General features: G+C 43.0%; 1 protein-coding gene across 1 annotated transcript in view; it reads right to left on the reverse strand.

Annotated features, from left to right (window-relative positions):
- Positions 1-17,915, reverse strand: part of ADAMTS12 (ADAM metallopeptidase with thrombospondin type 1 motif 12) — a 326,954-nt gene that overhangs the window by 31,675 nt on the left and 277,364 nt on the right. Inside the window, exons 19-20 of the mRNA XM_025924368.2 lie at positions 8,755-9,879; positions 2,557-2,709 (exon numbers count right to left, since the gene is read on the reverse strand). Of these exons, the coding sequence (XP_025780153.1) occupies positions 2,557-2,709; positions 8,755-9,879 (1,278 nt within the window). The remainder of the gene's footprint in view (positions 1-2,556; positions 2,710-8,754; positions 9,880-17,915) is intronic.

The following is a 17,915-nucleotide window of genomic DNA, read 5'->3' on the forward strand; positions in this document are numbered from 1 at the left end:
CTTTCCTATATGGCTTTTATGATGTTGAGGTATGTTCTGTGTATCCCTACTATTTTCTTGAGGGTTTTTATCAAGAAAGCACACTGTATTTTTGTCAAATGCTTTTTCTGCATCTACTGAAAGGATCATATGATTCTTATCTTTTCTTTTTTTAAGGTGGTGTATCACATTGATTAATTTGTGAATATTGAACAAGACCTGAAGCCCAGGAATAAATTCCACTTGATTATGGCGAACAATTCTTTTAATGCACTGTTGAATCTGATTTGCTAGCATCTTGTTGAGAATTTTTGCATCCAGTTTCATCAGGGATGTTGGCCTGTGATTCTCCTTTTTAGTGGGGTCTTTGTCTGGTTTTAGAATGCTGACTCCATAGAATGAGATTGGGAGCTTTCCTATCATTTCAATTTTTTTTGGAACAGTTTGAGAAGAACAGGTATTAACTCTTCTTTAAATGTCTAGGGGCGCCTGGGTGGCTCAGTCGGTTGGGCGTCCAACTTCAGCTCAGGTCATGATCTCGTGGTCTGTGAGTTCGAGCCCCGCATCGGGCTCTGTGCTGACAGCTCAGAGCCTGGAGCCTGTTTCAGATTCTGTGTCTCCCTCTCTCTCTGACCTTCCCCCATTCATGTTCTGTCTCTGTCTCAAAAATGAATAAATGTTAAAAAAAATAAAAAAAAAATAAATGTCTGGTAGAATTCCCATGGGAAGCCATCTGGCCCAGGACTTTTATTTGCTGGGAGATTTTTGATAACTGACTCAATATCTTTGCTGTTTATGGGCCTGCTCAAAATTTCTATTTCTTTCTGTTTGAGTTTTGGTAGTGTGTGAGTGTCTAGGAATTTGCCCATTTCTTCCAGGTTGTCCAGTTTGTTGGCATATAATTTTTCATAGTATTCTCTAATAATTGTTTGTATTTCTGTGGTGTTGGTTGTGATCTTTCCTCTTTCATTTGTGATTTTATCTGTTTGGGTCCTCTCTCTTTTCTTTTTGTTAAGTCTAGCTAGGGGTTTATAAATTTTGTTTATTCTTTCAAAAAGCAGCTTTTAATTTCACTGATTTCTTCTGCTGTTTTTGTGTGTTTGTTTCCATATTCTTTTTTTCTGCTCTACTCTTTATTATTTCTCTTCTTCTGCTGGCTTTGGGCTTTATTTGCTTCTCCTTTTATCACTACTTTAGGTGTAAGATTAGGTTGTGTATTTGGGACCTTTCTTACCTCTTGAGGTGGGCCTGCATTGCAATGCATTTTCCTCTTAGGACTGCTTTTGCTGAATCCCACAGGGATACTGTCATGTTTTCATTTTCATTTGCTTTCATGTATTTTTAAATTTCTTCTTTAATTTCCTGGTTAATCCATTCATTCTTTTTTTTTTTTAAGTTTATTTATTTTGAGAGAGTTGGCATGAGCAGGGGAGTGGCAGAGAGAGAGAGAGAGAGAGAGAGAGAGAGAGAGAGAGAGAGAGAGAGAGAGAGAATCCCAAGCAAGCTCTGTGCTGACAGCGGGTCTCAAACTCATGAAATTGTGAGATCATGACCTGAGCTGAAACCAAGAGTTGGGCGCTTAACTGACTGAGCCACCCAGGTACCCCAATCCATTCATTCTTTAATAGGGTGTTGTTTAACCTCCATGTATTTTAGGACTTTCCAAATTTTTTCTTGTGATTGATTTCAAGTTACACAGTGAAACCCATACCCAAACTTCTGGGTAGTTTTTCTTTTCCCTTCTGTGTCTCAGCTGTCAAGGGAAACTGGCTCCCCAGAGTGAAGATGGGGCCTAAAGAGCATCATAGTGGGGTGGTGTGCTTGGCAAACAGAAGGTACACACACGGCTTACACCTCTGCACCTCCTCCTGCCAATCAGCTATCAACCCCACAACTGTGCAGTGTCATAAAGCCTGGGTCTATCCCCCAGGGGCTGGCTCAGCCCCAGGCTAAGTTAGGCCTGGTTAGTGCCCAAAAGCACCAAGGCTAACAAATCCAAAAACCTGATACAGTGTCTCACAAGGGACCATGCAGACAACACAGCAAAATGAGTAACCATAGCCAGATTAGCAGAGGACAGCAAAACCACCTTGCAAAAAGATAGTACAGGAAGTACACTTTGAGAGACCAATGTTTTCCTCATGTCTAGCCTTCTTGTCATTTGGGTCTGGAAGATTGAAAAGCACATTTGCTTTGTGAGCAGCTGCTGCGTCATGACTTATTTATACATGTGATAATGTATCATTGTAATTATAATGGTAAATTTAAGTAACTCAGAAATAATGTTGCATACTGGACAAGCAATTAATTACACAAATTTAACTTTTTATGCCAGTTTATCTGGGGAGAGCAAAGACAGGCAGCTAAAAACATGTGGTTTAATAAAAACTCTGTACTGGTTCTAAGACTATTGTGTAACTTCGAGTAGGCCTATGGGGATGTCTTTGATTACTCATCCCTTTTAGCAAAGAGGGCAGAGGGAGGTAGCAAGAGAGGAAGGGAGGAGAGACACTTACTTCAGCAAATGCTTAGATAAGGCTGTCCCCCTCCAGAACACTGCAGAGCCAGATCAATTACCTTGCTCCAGTTCCCCACTTTCCAGCTGGCGCAGGGACGAAGGTGGCATCTCTTGGCAGGGTCAGGCCTCTGAAGGGCAGCACAGTCGGAATCCCTCTGGGTGCTGCATTCCACGCTTCTCCAGTAGGCCCCCAGACCACAGGTGGTAGAGCACTGTGTGGGGAGGGGGACAGAGAAGACAGAAGCTGAAGGCCACTTTCTCAGATGTATCTCACAACACTCTGAAGTCCAGTTCTCCACCTTGGATGCTCACCTAAATTCACAGAGCTTTTTAAAAAATATCATCGCTGGGGTCCCGCCCTAGACAAATTAATCTGAATTTCCCTGGGTAGGGTCTAGGCATTGTAGTAAAAAGAAATGTCCCAAGTGATTCTAATAAACACCCAGTGATGAGAATCCCGGATTAGCAAGTGGATTAGCAAGTGGATTAGCAAGCCAACGCAAGTGGAAATTTGCTTCTCTTTAAAAATTATCCTGGCATGAATGCCTGGGGGCTGTAGGCAAACTGCCCACCACATTTCATACCAATGCTGCCGTTCATAGGGGATGTCAGATCCATACATCTGCCTAACACCACAATGACATTATCTCACTTCCTCTCCCAGACAAACCTGTAGTTACACTGGTATTGTGACAGTGTAGAAAAAAACCCGTGAGGCTTGGAGAGCTGGCTTGACAAGGAAGTAAAGCCTGGGGCTTTCTGCCATACACTGTCTGCTAGAGCAGTTCCTCTCAAACTTTAGTGTCCACAGGCATCACCTGGGACCTTGCTAAATGCAGATTCTGAGTCACTAGGTATGGGGTGGAGCCGGAGGATGAGAGATCATGTGAAATAGAACGGGGTCACCAGCGGAGGCCACCTCAGATTCTGCATGTCTGCCCAGCTCCCAGGTGATACCAATGCTGTGAGTCCTCAGACCACGCTTGGGGGTTAGAAAGATGTTACAACTTAGTGCTTTTCACCACTTGCCCTATAGGGGTACATACAGCCCATTCCTCACGTGATGTTTTAATTTATTCGTAATTCTTAAATACCTCAGGTATAGCAAGGGATCGCCTTGAAAACTACAGAAGCTTTCTTCTCCATAAGTTCTTTTATTCCATGTGCTTATTAATTCTTTCATACAGTTGATTTTTCTTGCATCCCTTCTCCCCTACCCACCTTCAGAAGGAGGAGCTCTCCAGACACATGTAAAACACAGCTCTGGGCTAATTAAAAAAAAAAAAAACAAAAAAAAAACAAAGGATGGAGGTTCCATCTATGACATTTTTGAAGGCTTCTTTTGATGAGTTACAAATAAAAACCAGCCTTACATTTTTCTCTCGCTGCAATTTCATCTTCCACATAATTTCGTGTGTCACTTTTTGCAAGTTCTTGTGTTATACACATATATAACAGAGATTCTAGATGGATAACTTTACTATAGCATCATAGAAAGGAAGAGTAGAAATTAGCCTAGGTCATCATTTTTCCAGTTGGCCCATTTATAGAGGTAATCTCTCCTCCTGCTTAAAGTTCTTTAGGATGTGGTTCATACCTAAGTTCCTAGCCCTTTCTCCTCTGTACTACATTATGTATATGCGTAATAGAGGTAATAACAGCCGAAGTGCACTGACCACTGTCATAGGCTGATTGCACTAGTGGCCCACATTGGACACACCATGCTCTCTGCAATGGGAATTTGCAGATCTTTTGTCAAGCAGTGGGATATACTTGCCCAGCTCTTGAATCAAGACTGTTCTTGTGAGTTTCTTTGGCCAATAAAATGCAGTGGATGATGTGCCACTTCTCAAGAGGACTCGCTAGTTTCAATTCTCTTTCTTGACCCCCTCTCTCTGCCATGAGAATAAAACGGGGCCAGATGCCGGAGGATGAGAGATCATGTGAAATAGAATGGGGTCACCCAGCTGAGGCCACCCCCGACCAGCCGGCCTGTAGCTGCCCCCACAGCCGATGCACGGCAAGCCAAGCAAGCTGAGGTCCGCTAAGCTCAGCCCCAATCAACAGAATCTCTCAGCTGACCCACAGACTCGACGAAACCCTGAGGTTTTGTGGTGGTTTGTCATATAGCATTATTATAGCAATAGACAATTGCTACAACTACATAACAGGTATCTTTCCTACATTTTCTTTAACCTTCTGAGATTCAGGGTACAATTATAGTTCTGCAACTGGCTAATTGTGTGGTCTTTTGCAACTTCCTAACTCCCTAGACTGTAAAACTGGTGATAACATTAGGACCACAGAAATTTGTGCACATGGTTAGGACTCTACAAATGTTACCTATTGAATACAACACAGCTGCAAGGTCAGCATATGAGTCTCACTTTCCAGATATCTGGGGCCCAGAGATAGAAGCAACATTCAAGGCCACATAGTGTGTTGTTAATTTCATATGACATAGAGAAAATATATTCGCCCCAATCCAGGAAAGGACCTAGTCAACTAAATTCCCAGGCTAATGATAACCCGGTAAATCTCAAATGATGTCTATGATTCTTTGTACTGTATTTATGTGGCAACTAAATTCATGTTGTCTCTGGGGCTCTGAATTTAGTCCTAACAGATTCAGATTCCATGAGCAGACATTTAATTCTTTTTGAACACTTTTTTTCTTTTTATTCTTTTTTTAAAAAGTTTATTTATTTTGAGAGAGAAAGAGAGAATGCACAGAAGGGGCAGAGGGAGAGGGAAGAGAGGGAGAGAGAAAGAGAGAGAATCCCAAGCAGGATCCGCACTATTTGTGCAGAACCCCATGTGGGGTTCGATCTCATAAACTGTGAGGTCATGACCTGAGTCAAAATCAAGAGTTAAATGCTTAACTGACTGAGTCACCCAGGCATCCCAATTTTTTTTTCTTGTTTTGACAGTTTCTATTGAGGCAGCAGACAACAGTGCAAAGGTAATGCTGACAGGGGCAAATGCATGGGACACAGTACAAGAGACATGGAATGCCACCAGTTGTCATTAGTACGAGTTCCAAACTTGGAGTGGGCGATGAGACAAGAAAAAACCCTGGGGAGGTTGAAGGACAACTTCACTTTGTCCTGGAAACCTTCATCCTCATTACAGTTAGTGACCCTGTGGCAACCGAGGTACCAGGTCAAGGAGGAGGTTTCCGGATGCTCAGAACTGGAACTAACCAGGAGGGCTGGATCAGCATCACGTGACAACTGCGGTGAATGGCTGTGGAAAATCAGACTGTTGCTTCCATTTACACAGCTGCACAGCTTACACTTAGCTGAGTGACCCAGGGGATCTGACTGGATGATGGGGCAATTCAATGAGAGGTGATTTTCTGATGAAATAGGAGCCATACCCTCGTACACTGCATAGCACCTAGGTTTTCTGTTTTGCAAACAGATATCAGAGCAAACACTTACTGGGTGCTTCCTATGTGCCCCATACTCTTCTGAGTACCTTACACATTGTTAGTCCTTTCATCCCCTCACAATCTCTGATTCAGGCATTGACACTGTCCTCATCACACATGAAGAAACTGATGCAGGGTGAGGACATATATAGTTAGCGGCTGAGCCAAGATTCCAACCCAGAAAGTCTGGTTTCAAGTTTTATGTGCATTTATAGTGTTAAACCCATTTTTATATCAATTCCTTAATTTTTGAAATCACAATTAGAGGAACACGTTGTATACAACGGGAAGTGTGAAGAGCCCTTCCACACAGGACAGAAAAGTGGGAGGAAACGGTGAGAACAATTTTCAGTCAAACAATAAGGAACTTTAGAAATTACTTCCAATCTTAATGATCAGGAAAGACTTTATGGCAGCTCATAGCTTGGTCCTGAAGAACAGGGGAAATTCTAAAAGGAAAATGAGGAGGGGAAGGAAATTCCAGGCAGAGGGAACAGTGTAAAAAAAAGGCATTAGACTGAGAGGAGCAGGAGGCTTAGGGAAAACTGAGCAGTTTAGATCTGCTGAAGCTTAAGATGATGAAACAGAGTGAAGCCAGTGTGGTTTGAAAGCTTGGTTACGTAATGTTGTAAAGGCTGTTGGAAGTCCGAGTGGATTTATCTGATCTGATATGTAATGAAGAGACATTAAAGATTTGTGAGCGGGAGTTTGGAATGATTAGTAAATTCCTTCAGAAGACTAAGTTGGCAGTCTTAATGTCTCTTGTGATTCGTGGAATGCGTTACAGTGGCGGGGGGGGGGGGGGGGTTGCTGGAGGCACACAGACCAGATAGGAGGCAAGAACAGTAACTGAGGGTCCTCCTCTTTTCACTGTTGGGGCACTAACTGGCATTTTGCAGTGGACATTTCTTCTTTATAAGAGACTTCCCTGAATGTCGCAGGGCTTTTATCATCTTTGGCTCTCAATGTTGAATGCTGGTAGTAGCCCCTCCCCCATCACTGTAGCAAACACAAGCATCCCCATCTTTTCCCAGGCTTCCCACCATTAGATTGGAAACCACTGGCCCTAAACTAACAGGAAATAAACAGGATATGATAGAAATGATAAGGTGACACTGACTTGTAAAACCGTTAAGGTTTTTATAGGGGGCTTGGGGAAGATTGGTATCAATGGGGTTTCTAAGCTGCAGTCATTGAGAGGCCGTCCTAAAGAAGCTTCAGAAATGGACAGAATAAAAAAAAAATCAGAGGATAGTGGGAAAACCAAAGTTTTCATTGTGACTCCTGATCCTCTCTGACAATTCTCTGTATTAAACATTTTGTCTCAAAAGATGTGTAAAGAGAGCAGGCGCCAAACCCTATCACAAAGGGAATTTCTGCCAAATGTTGAACTCTGTTCTCCTAATATCCTTTGCAGCCCTGACAAACTGCCATCTGGACCAATTCCTTTTCTCCAGTCAAACCGCCTAGAATTAATAGCTCTCAATAGCTTCACCATGGTTGCCAATTCTTGGCAATCTATGATGTATTCAATAAGGCAGTTTATTTCTGTCAAAGTCAACTGATGACATTTGAGATAAATCAAGTGTGTCTTGATTTACTATAATCAAAATGTACCAATTGACTTCTGGCCTCCACAGTCACCAGAGCCAGTATGTACTTTTATGTTGATTTAGTTTACAGGTAATTCACAGTTAATGCCCATTTTACAAACTGGATAGAGTGGAGTTAGAAGGTACATTATCCAGCTGACAGTTGTGTCCCTCGACAAGTCACATGACTGCTACAAATTTTATTTCTCTATTTGCAAATTGGCATAATGAGACTTCACCTACTCCTCGGGACTGCCAAAAGGAGAAAATAAGAGGCTACATGTGAAAGTGGTTTGGAAACCAACATGCTTCATAAATTATATGCACTGTTGTTATATTAGCTACAAATACTTCATTTCTCTTTAGCTAGGAGAGGAGTCATGAATTGTCATAAAAATGCTGACTGATGTAAGCATGTGACCATTTTGCCACAAAGTTCTCTTTTGAGTTGTCAAATTATTTTAACAAGTTCATATACTGTGCATTCAAAATTCAAATGGGTGAAAATGATTTTGATGTTTCAAAGGATATTAATTAGTTCTAGAAATGGAAAAACAAATATCTAGCCAAATTTCTGAAGCTTGAAAACAGAGGCCAACATTCTGTCGTCGTGTTTATTTTCTTCTTCCTCCACTTTCTAATTCTTTTAATGAGTCAAAACGATTTTTTCATGCAAGCATGCAAACAGAACAAGAAGAAAAGAAAATCATCGATAACACTGAACTAGAGAATGCTTTTAAGGAATTTTATCTTCAATTTCCACTCCAATTAGGATTACCTGACAGATTTTAACTAGAATCCCAAGATCAGCTGTCTCTAACGAAATGCAAACTCTGGCCTCTTCAGCCCCCCTCCGCACCGGCTGCTGAGGTTTGTAGCTAGAGGGCATGTCACAGGTGATCTACACCTGTAGACAAAGGTGTCTACTGTTTGTAGACAAAGAGCGGAGTCCAAAACATGGACTGAGTTCTCCACCATCACACAGCTGAATCGCCCAGCCCTCCTGACTATACGCTTTATCTCACTACATTTGTCCTCCCTCCCTGGAGATTTTCTTCCCCTCAATTTAGGAGGTAGGGAGGACAGGAGGGAGGTGAGCACCTGGACCTGTTTCACGTTTCTTCCACATCGGGCTATATTTTACACAAGTCCATTTGAAATCTACACAAGAACGCAACACCCCTACTACTTCCATGGAGACACAGGCATGGGGTAAGAAATGGAACTCCTACCTCACTCCAGTTTCCAACAACCCAGTATGCAGGGCTGCTGCTCGTGGACACCTGCTTGTAATTGGAAGCATTTAGCAAAAACCCCTCAGCTATCAGACTTTTTGCATCTTCCTCAGTCAGGACTGGTCCGGAACTCTGCGTCAGATTCATGTTGCTTGGAAGTTCTGGGGGGTCATGGTTTATGGAACGTTCTGAGGGTCCTGGCTGGTGGTCTCCTCCCAGAGGGAATGGAGTGTTTGCTGGCTTTTCAGTGAACATCCCCTCAGCTCCAGGTGCACCATTTTTGAGAGTAGCAGGCCTTTGGCTGGGTAGTAGTCCTTCCATCACCGTGCTGAAGGGTGGCCACATGGACGGCCCCCTGAAATAAGGTGTTGGTGGGGGTCCAAGGGGCATTTCTGTGCTTTGCATCACTGAAGCATCATTTCCAGGTACTCTGATTTTGCTCCACGTTATGGAGTTATTTTCATTTTTGTCCTTAGCTTGTTCACTGTCTTCCCCTGAGCCACTGTGAATCTCCATTTCTGGCTCTTTGGTCAAGGTATCATAAAATGGAGTCACCTGCCAAGTCACAGGGCTGCTGGAAGATGGCAAATCAGAACCACTCATTGTCGTGGTTAAAAAGTCTCCCTCTGAGGTAGGACCAGTGTCTGAATTGGGAACATTCTCTTCATTTGGCTGGACACTCAAAGGCCAGGAAGTGATGATGGGCTGGGAAGTACTTCCAGTGGAAATGACATAATTGGAGCCCAGTTCAGTTTGGTTTGAACTGTTCTGCCACCATTTCCCATCCAGGTCTCCTTCTTTGGGATCTGGGGTAGGACCGGGGCTGCTGATGGCCAGGGCACTTGTACTCACAGACTGGGGCACTGTGGGTGTGCTCAGTGTTCTGGGACTGGACGTTGTTGGAGGGATGGGCTTTAAGGGGTCCTGCCCAGATGTTGGTGGCTTTCTCCCACTGGAAATTGTGACTTTGTTGGGCTTCAGAACTCTTCGGCTAGATGGGCATTGCTGGAGGCCACAAAGAGCCCGGCTATTGGGTTTCCTTGTTGCGTCACAAGGTTCATCATGGTTCTTGGCGCACGTGACACTGCGAATCCGCACTCCACCACCACAGGAAACAGAACACTGGAGAGAGAGACAGCTGTTACTTTAGTGGGATAGACACACTGGTTCTCATACTCAGGTCTGCAACAAGTGAGAACGGGCCCAATGGAAACTGCACTGTGCAGCTTAAACTTGTTTTCTTCTATCTTTACATTTGATTTCTGTGCTCCTCTAGTTTTCCATGGAAATATGTATCTCCTGGAGACCAGATGGGGCTCAGGACCAATCATTACCCTTCGCAAACTGAAAATACAAACCATGACCTAGTAAAATGGAAGTCTCCCTGGGCTTTGAACATGGGGCACTGAATTCACAAACAGTGCAATGATTTATACAAGTCACCTATTCTTTTTAAGAGATACTAATATAATCTTTCCTAGGGTTGCAGTGCTGTTAAATTAATGTAAAATGTTTACATATTTTCTGGAATTTATTAAGTTACTTATAATGAACCTTCCCCTTAATGTTTAGAAAATGGCAGGTATAACTAACATTACCTCACCCGGGCACCACAGGCTCCATTTCCACTTGCCTATGTCAGGTAGAATCAGATTAAAAGCTAGACAACTATCATACTCACACATGTACACAGATCTAGGACGTATTCTGAAATTTAAAGGTGGGTAGTTAATCAAAGGTAGAGAGAGATACCCTTTCCAAAGAGTGAGTCCTGTAGCATGGTGTTGGTGTGAGGGACCATGGCAAGTGCCCTTCTCCAATGTTCCCCCCACATTCTGTAGCTCATGCCAAAGCACAGGCAGAGTGCCTTTGGGAGATTCCTAACAGGGTAGTCTTTCCACAGGATTCATGGTAAAGAATATTTATTTCCTCAGTCCCAGCAGCTGCAAACCACATGTAGTTGCTACATAACACTAAATTTCTAGATGTTTTGAAAAATCTATACTTTTACCAGACAGCTCCATTTTTAGCCTTTTCTTTCTAATTTAAAGTCAGCTACCAAATATATGGCCCCTGAATGTGAACCATCCAGGGGTATTCACTGGCTGTTTCACATCTGTCTGTCTTACATTGCCAACCTCAAAGCAGGTTTTTTTGAGGATGGGGTTCACATAATGACTGGCAGGTTTCCAAATGTTCACAGCCATTGTTTTGTGCGATACTCGTGACAGCACTGTGAGATTTACAAGGCAGGAATTATGATTCCACCTTCCACAAGAGAGGAACCTGAGACTCAGCGACCTGCTCGAAAGGCTGCAAGTCAGTGGCAGAGTAAGAATCAGATTTATTTTGCATCCTCCAAGAAATCTAGTGCAACACACTGGACAGGTAGCCATCAACTGACTTCACTTATTGACTTGACTACAGATGCTTGATTTCTGAAAAGTTACCCAAAGGCAGTTTTTATTCATAACTCAACTCCAGGATAGTTCGTGGGACACAGTGATCACTTAATACACATTTTTTTTGTTCTTTTAAAGTTTATTTATTTATTTATTTATTTATTTATTCATTTATTTTTGGGGCGGGGGGAGACAGAGAGAGAGAGAGAGAGAGAGAGAGAGAGAGAGAATCCCAAGCAGTCTCTGCACCATCAGCACAGAGCCTGATGTGGGGCTCCAACTCATGAACCACAAGGTCGTGACCTGAGCCAAACCAAGAGTCAGATGCTTTATTGACCAAGCCACCCAGGTGCCCCAATATACACTTATTAAGTGACAATTTTACCTGGAAAAAATCAGGAATGGGAAAATTCTTCTGTGAGCTTATGCATTTTTTAGCTTAAGTTTTTTGCCTTCTCAAATCCTATTTTCAATTCCTTCTGTGTACGAAAATAATGTTGATGTATAAAACTCCCCCATTATTTTGTCACAGTCAAGCATAATCACTCACTGATGTTTGACAGTTCTGTGAAATCAGCTCCTTTGAAAAGCAGGAGACACTTATAAGCACTGGAGACAGTGCAGCCGACAGTGTGTTCAACTGCAGGTTGGGGGTTATCTCACTTTGGAGACTGCAAAGGGCAGGCTGCAGGTAGTTCTTTTCCTAGTTTGCTGTAATGTTTCTGCCTTCTCGTGTGCAAAAATATTTTATGCTCCGTCCAGTTCATCCTCCTGACTTGCTCTCTGCTTGTTACGTTCTAATCCGAACCTCCTGAGTTTTCAAATCTCCTCTTTGGAAAAATTATCAGTCCAATCAAATACCCTTTATGTATGTCTGAACACATTTGTGCACCGGCTGCCTCAGGTAGGCTAGGTTCTGGGAGCTGAGTCACAAAAGGGGCCCTGGCTAAGGCCACCTGCCCTCAAGCAGCAGGTGTCTCTCCCTTTGGGTATTTCTTTCCAAGAAATGTCAGAGTAGATATTTCTCTTCTTTCTCTTCATTCCATTTTTTGTTTGTTTTGACTTGAAATGCTTATAATGTCCACAGGGAAGTTAGACTTTACGACTTTATAAGCATTAAAAAAAAATCCAAAAGTATATAGATATGTGCCCTCCACCCCTACTTGACCTATGAAGCAAAAGAGCTTATAAAACCTGTAAGAAGCAATGTGAACTCCCCAATCTGCCATTATTAATTAACCCCACACACGACAGAGCAACTAAACCTTAGCTTTCTCCTCTGGAAATCGAGAGAAATTAATACTCACCTTTCAAGGAGGCTGTGAGGATTACATGAGACAACAGTCTTAACACAGTGCACAATATATAGAAGACAATTGGCAATTGGAAACTATTATTATCACTGTTATAATAATGATGCTGAAAATAATAATAGTGATAACAGCAAAGGGCTTGGGGGGTCTCTGATTTCTACTATCCTTCTGGAGCACAGGGACACACACCTGTCTGTGGAAAGTATGAGGAGAGCAGCTGTCTGGGTGAAGTCGTTGTAGGCACATGCCTAGAAGATACTGTGGATACCCATACGTCCCACTGGTTTATTGCTGGATTTTTTAAGATTGAGATCCCCTAGGGCTAACAGATGTATATAATATATATGTATATATAATATATATGTATATGTATATGTATATACATATATACACACATATAGAAAGAATTACAAATTACAAGTATTAAGCAACCTTTTTTACTGTGCAAATTTGCTCAACCTAAAAGAATAAAACAGGGCTAAATAATAGCTATCTAGCTGTTTAGTTAAAATACATTAGATTTTCAGCTGTTATTATAAAAAACATTTTTTTAACATTTATTAATTTACTTTGAGAGAGAAAGAGAGAGCAAGCATGCGTGCAGGGGAGAGCCAGAGAGAGAATCCCAAGCAGGCTCTGTGTGGGACTCAGACTTGCGAATGTGAGATCACGACCTGAGCTGAAATCAAAAGTTGGACACTTAACCGACTGAGCCACCCAGACACTTCAGATTTTGCGCTTTTAAAAGTGAACAGTATTCTAGAACAGAAATTCCAAAGTGGCAGCCTAAAGACTAAATTTGGCCCACACACATTATTTCTTTGGCCTCCTCAATCTTAAAACAAACAAGCAAACAGACAAAATACAAAAACTGAATTAGTAGCCAACATTTAAAAATCAGTAGATTTCATGGGGCGCCTGGGTGGCTCAGTCAGTTAAGCCTCCGACTTCGGCTCAGGTCATGATCTCACAGTTTGTGGGTTCGAGTCCCGCGTCAGGCTCTATGCTGACAGCTCAGAGCCTGGAGCCAGCTTCATATTCTGTGTCTCCTCTCTCTGCCCCTCCCCTACTCGCACTCTGCCTCCCTCTCTCTCTCTCTCTCTCTCTCCCCCTCTCTCTCAAAAAAAAAAAAAAAATAAGCGGATAAAAAAATTTTTTTAATTAGCAGATTTCATATTAAAACTACAGATTTTTAGCTTCTCTCAAAAAAGCGGATGATCTGCAACTATTAGCCCCATTCCCAAATGGCAACTCAAACTTCATGAATGGAGACCTGAGTCTGGGAGGAGTTTATATGTTTTCCAGCACACCTACCCTTTCCTCCCCATCTGCTTTCCTTACTCAGTAGACACGGAAACTTCCAAGTAATGGATGGATGCCACTCTTTAGCCCTGGGGCATATTGTGCCCAGCAGGACAGTGTTAACTCTCTGCCAAGTATATTGGGGCTAAAAACAAAGTTGCCTTTTTCTCCTCCTCAGACCAGAACAAGCAGCACTGTTTTGTGTTCAGCCCCATGCTTCTTCCTGTACATCTTGTAACTGTGTTTATCTCCTTAGGAGCTGTCAAGCCCTTCGGATGAGATAAATACAGGACACAATGCCACACTTAGAGCTCATCTCAACCGGTAGTTTGGGAACTCTCAAAACCAGTATCTGCTATGGTTATTTTATGCCCTTACCTTGCAATTTTGAACTCCGTACCGGGCAAGCAGCTTGTCAATCTGTTAATGTCCTCCCTGGGTGTCAATCTTGCTCTTACTTGCCATTACTTCAAGATTAAGGCCTGTGGGGAGCCCACTGAGAACAAGGTCTGCTGCTAAATGAGTCAAGCCACCCACCTGAGCGGCACTGTGGAGGAGGGGAGCTCACAAATGGCTCAGAACTATAGTGCTGAGAGTTTATTCAAAAACACAGTTGGGGCTTATCACAGAGTTAGGGCTAAAGGGCTGAGTAGAGAAACAGCTAATGCTTTGCCATAAAAACATTAATTGTATAGTCTCAGGAATTTATAAATGAATGGTTGGATCTCATGCTTAAACCAGCTTTGAAAGTAAGCTGAAACACTTAGGTAGCTGTTATGGGTTGAACTGTGTCCCCTCAAAAAGATATACTGGAGTCCTAACCCCTGCCTAACCCCTCCCGCTCCACCTCAGAGAGCTTATTTGGAGGTGGGGCCTTTGCAGAGGCAGTCAAGTACAAATGAGGACACAAGGTGGGTCCTAATCCAGTATGACCACTGTCCTTATAAAAAGGGAAATTCTGATGTAGAGACACATACATCAGGACCACGCCACTGAAAGCAGAGATCAGGGTGTTAACATCTATAAGGAAACCAGAGGCCACCAGAAGCTAGAAGGCATGGAACAGAGTCTCCCTCACAGCCCTTAGAGGGAACCAACACTGCCAAGACCTTGGACTTCTGGCCTCCAGAGCTGTGAGACAATAAATGTTGTTAAACAACCAAGTTTAACATGCTACTTCGTCATGGCAGTCCTAGCAAACTCATATAGTATCCTAGACAATGAAAAGAAATATCAGACGTGATGAAGAGAATCAACACGGTCCCGAACTAGTTTTCCGTGAGCAGTTGTGTCAAACAAGGATTCCTGTATGTGTCCTCCAGGAAACCTGGCAAAGCACAGGCTGCTGACATCTGAGAAGAACTGAGATGTTGGCACGAACAGACATCCCGGGCCAAAAGAGAAGGTGGTCGAGCCCTCATAGAAGTGCCTTGGACCTTAACTCCGACTGGGGACTACCACAGGTAAGTGCCTCAGAAGCGTCTCCTAGCTTCCCTGTTCCGTCTTCCTTCAGTCTGAGGGCATTTCTTTTTAAAAAAAAATTTTTTTTTAACGTTTATTTATTTTTGAGACAGAGAGAGACAGAGCATGAATGGAGAAGGGTCAGAGAGAGAGGGGAACACAGAATCTGAAACAGGCTCCAGGCTCTGAGCGGTCAGCACAGAGCCCAACTCGGGGCTCGAACTCACGGACCGCAAGATCATGACCTGAGCCGAAGTCGGATGCCTAACCGACTGAGCCACCCAGGTGCCCCTAATTTTAGCATTCTTGATAGATATGTAGTGATATCTCCTTGTAGTGCTATCTCATTAAGTTTCATCTCCCCAACAGGTAACGTTGGACATCTTTTCATGTGCTTTTTTGATATCTGTATGTCCTCATCAGTGAAATGTTTGTTTCTGTCTTTTGCTCATTAAAAAAAAAAATTTAATGTTTTTGAGAGAGAAACAGAGCACAAGTTGGGGGAGGGGCAGAGGGAGAAGAGACACAGAATCCGAAGCAGGCTCCAGGCTCCACGCTGTCAGCACAGAGCCCGACGCGGGGCTCGAACTCATGGACTGCGAGATCATGACCTGAGCCGAAGTCTGACGCTTAACCGACTGAGCCACCCAGGCGCCCCTGAGGGCATTTCTGTGAGTCTTCGCACAAGAGTGTTCTTGGCTTCCTGCTCAGCAGGAGACCTGCTTGCCAGTGTGTGCTGCAGGGTCTTCTGTCTCAAGAGCCAGGAGACCTGGTTTGTGAAAAATCGCCATTTCGTCTACCTGGTCACTCGGACACGCCAAGACCCACAAGAGCAGCTTTGACTTAACAGATCCTCAGTCAGCTGGTTAATTGATGGTTGTGTTCATTTGTTTGTGTGCTTTTTGTCAGGCACAGAAAGGGCGTGTCTGCTTTTGGAGGCTCTGCACCACACCCCATCAAATATATTAAAGGAACATCTCTAATCTCCAGGGAAATACAGTCTTTTTCTCTAAAAACCCTCTGACAGGGGCACCTGGGTGGCTCAGTCGGTTAAGTATCCAACTCTTGGTTTCAGCTCAGGTCATGATTTCACAGCTTCGTGATTTGAAGAGAGTCATGGGATTCTCTCCCTCTCCCTATGTCCCTCCCCCACTCTCACTGTCTTTGTCTCTTTCAAAATAAATAAATAACCTTAAAAAAATAAAAATAAAAACCATCTGAAAGGCTTTTTCTTCTTTTGCTCTGAAAGTATTTGGGGACGGCAACTCATTTAAGAGTGCCCTGATTTCTCAGCAATCATTATGCATAGTCTGTGATTCCAGCAAAGTGACAAGAGCTGATCTAGAAATTGTTTCCAAACATAATACATTTTTTATGAACACCGTCATACTGTTATATTTTGCAGACGTTTGAGATGCATATGGCAGACTGTTCACAGTACAAGTTCTGCTGCCTTCATTCAAATCCTGGTTGCCTTGCTTAAAGGCTGTGTGACCTTGGAGAAGTCTCTATGTCTCTATGTCTGTTTCTTCACCTGTACGATGGAGCTAATAAGGCTGTTACGAGGTATTGTGTTAATACCTATAAAAGTGTTTAATACATATGCTAAAAGCCCAACAAGTATCTGTCATTAATATGTAATTAAATATTGATTTCTGATTTTGCACTGTCCTTTGTTTTTATGGAAAGCATACAATAACCTTTTCTTTCAGGTCTCAAACATTTTTGTAGACCCTGACCCACGCCCTCTGCTTACAGTGTTCCATGCATAAAATCGCCCTGAGCTTGGGGCGTGGGTTTAGAGGAAAAGGCAGGGGGGTACAGATTGTCAGGGCATCTGGGTGCCACGGACTGACCATGGCTTTCAAAATCAGACTAGAATAGAAGACAGACACTTGTGTTCTTGCTTGAGAATGAAGTTACCATTTAGTGAACACTTACTATTTGTCAGGCACCATGCAAAGGGCTTACATGGATTATCTTCAAGCCTTAAATTAACCCTCTCTTTATAAATGAGAAAAGGCTGAGGGTGCTCTAACACTAGCTCAGGGCCATATAATTAGGGATCACCAAGGGCTTGAAAACCTAGGAAAATTAGTAACCCACTAAACTGCCAGGAGTAACGGGGGGAATTAATGAACAACATCAACCTCATGAAGTTATCTTAAGTGTTAAATGAGATAGACTCTATAGTGTGAAAAGCACTTAACAAATGATAGATGACCTTATTATTTCCATCTGTTTGCTAAGAAATGCCTATTATGTTACAGGCACTGTTCTAGTAAGAAGTTTGGAACTATTGGGGCGCCTGGGTGGCGCAGTCGGTTAAGCATCCGACTTCAGCCAGGTCACGATCTCGCGGTCCGTGAGTTCGAGCCCCGCGTCGGGCTCTGGGCTGATGGCTCAGAGCCTGGAGCCTGTTTCTGATTCTGTGTCTCCCTCTCTCTCTGCCCCTCCCCCGTTCATGCTCTGTCTCTCTCTGTCCCAAAAAAATAAATAAACGTTAAAAAAAAAAAGAAGTTTGGAACTATTAACTCATTTAATCCTCATAACTTCCCTTGAGTCTAAGTACCACTGTTATCCCCATTTCATGGATGGAGAAAACACACTACAGAAAACTAAAGGTAATCACAAAGAGATTCAAGTCACACTTCTAGTTAGTAGCAGAGCCAGGATTGGA

Source organism: Puma concolor, chromosome A1 (assembly GCF_028749965.1).
Source record: "Puma concolor isolate L17-30 chromosome A1, mPumCon1.1.hap2, whole genome shotgun sequence".
NCBI classification, from domain to species: domain Eukaryota; kingdom Metazoa; phylum Chordata; class Mammalia; order Carnivora; family Felidae; genus Puma; species Puma concolor.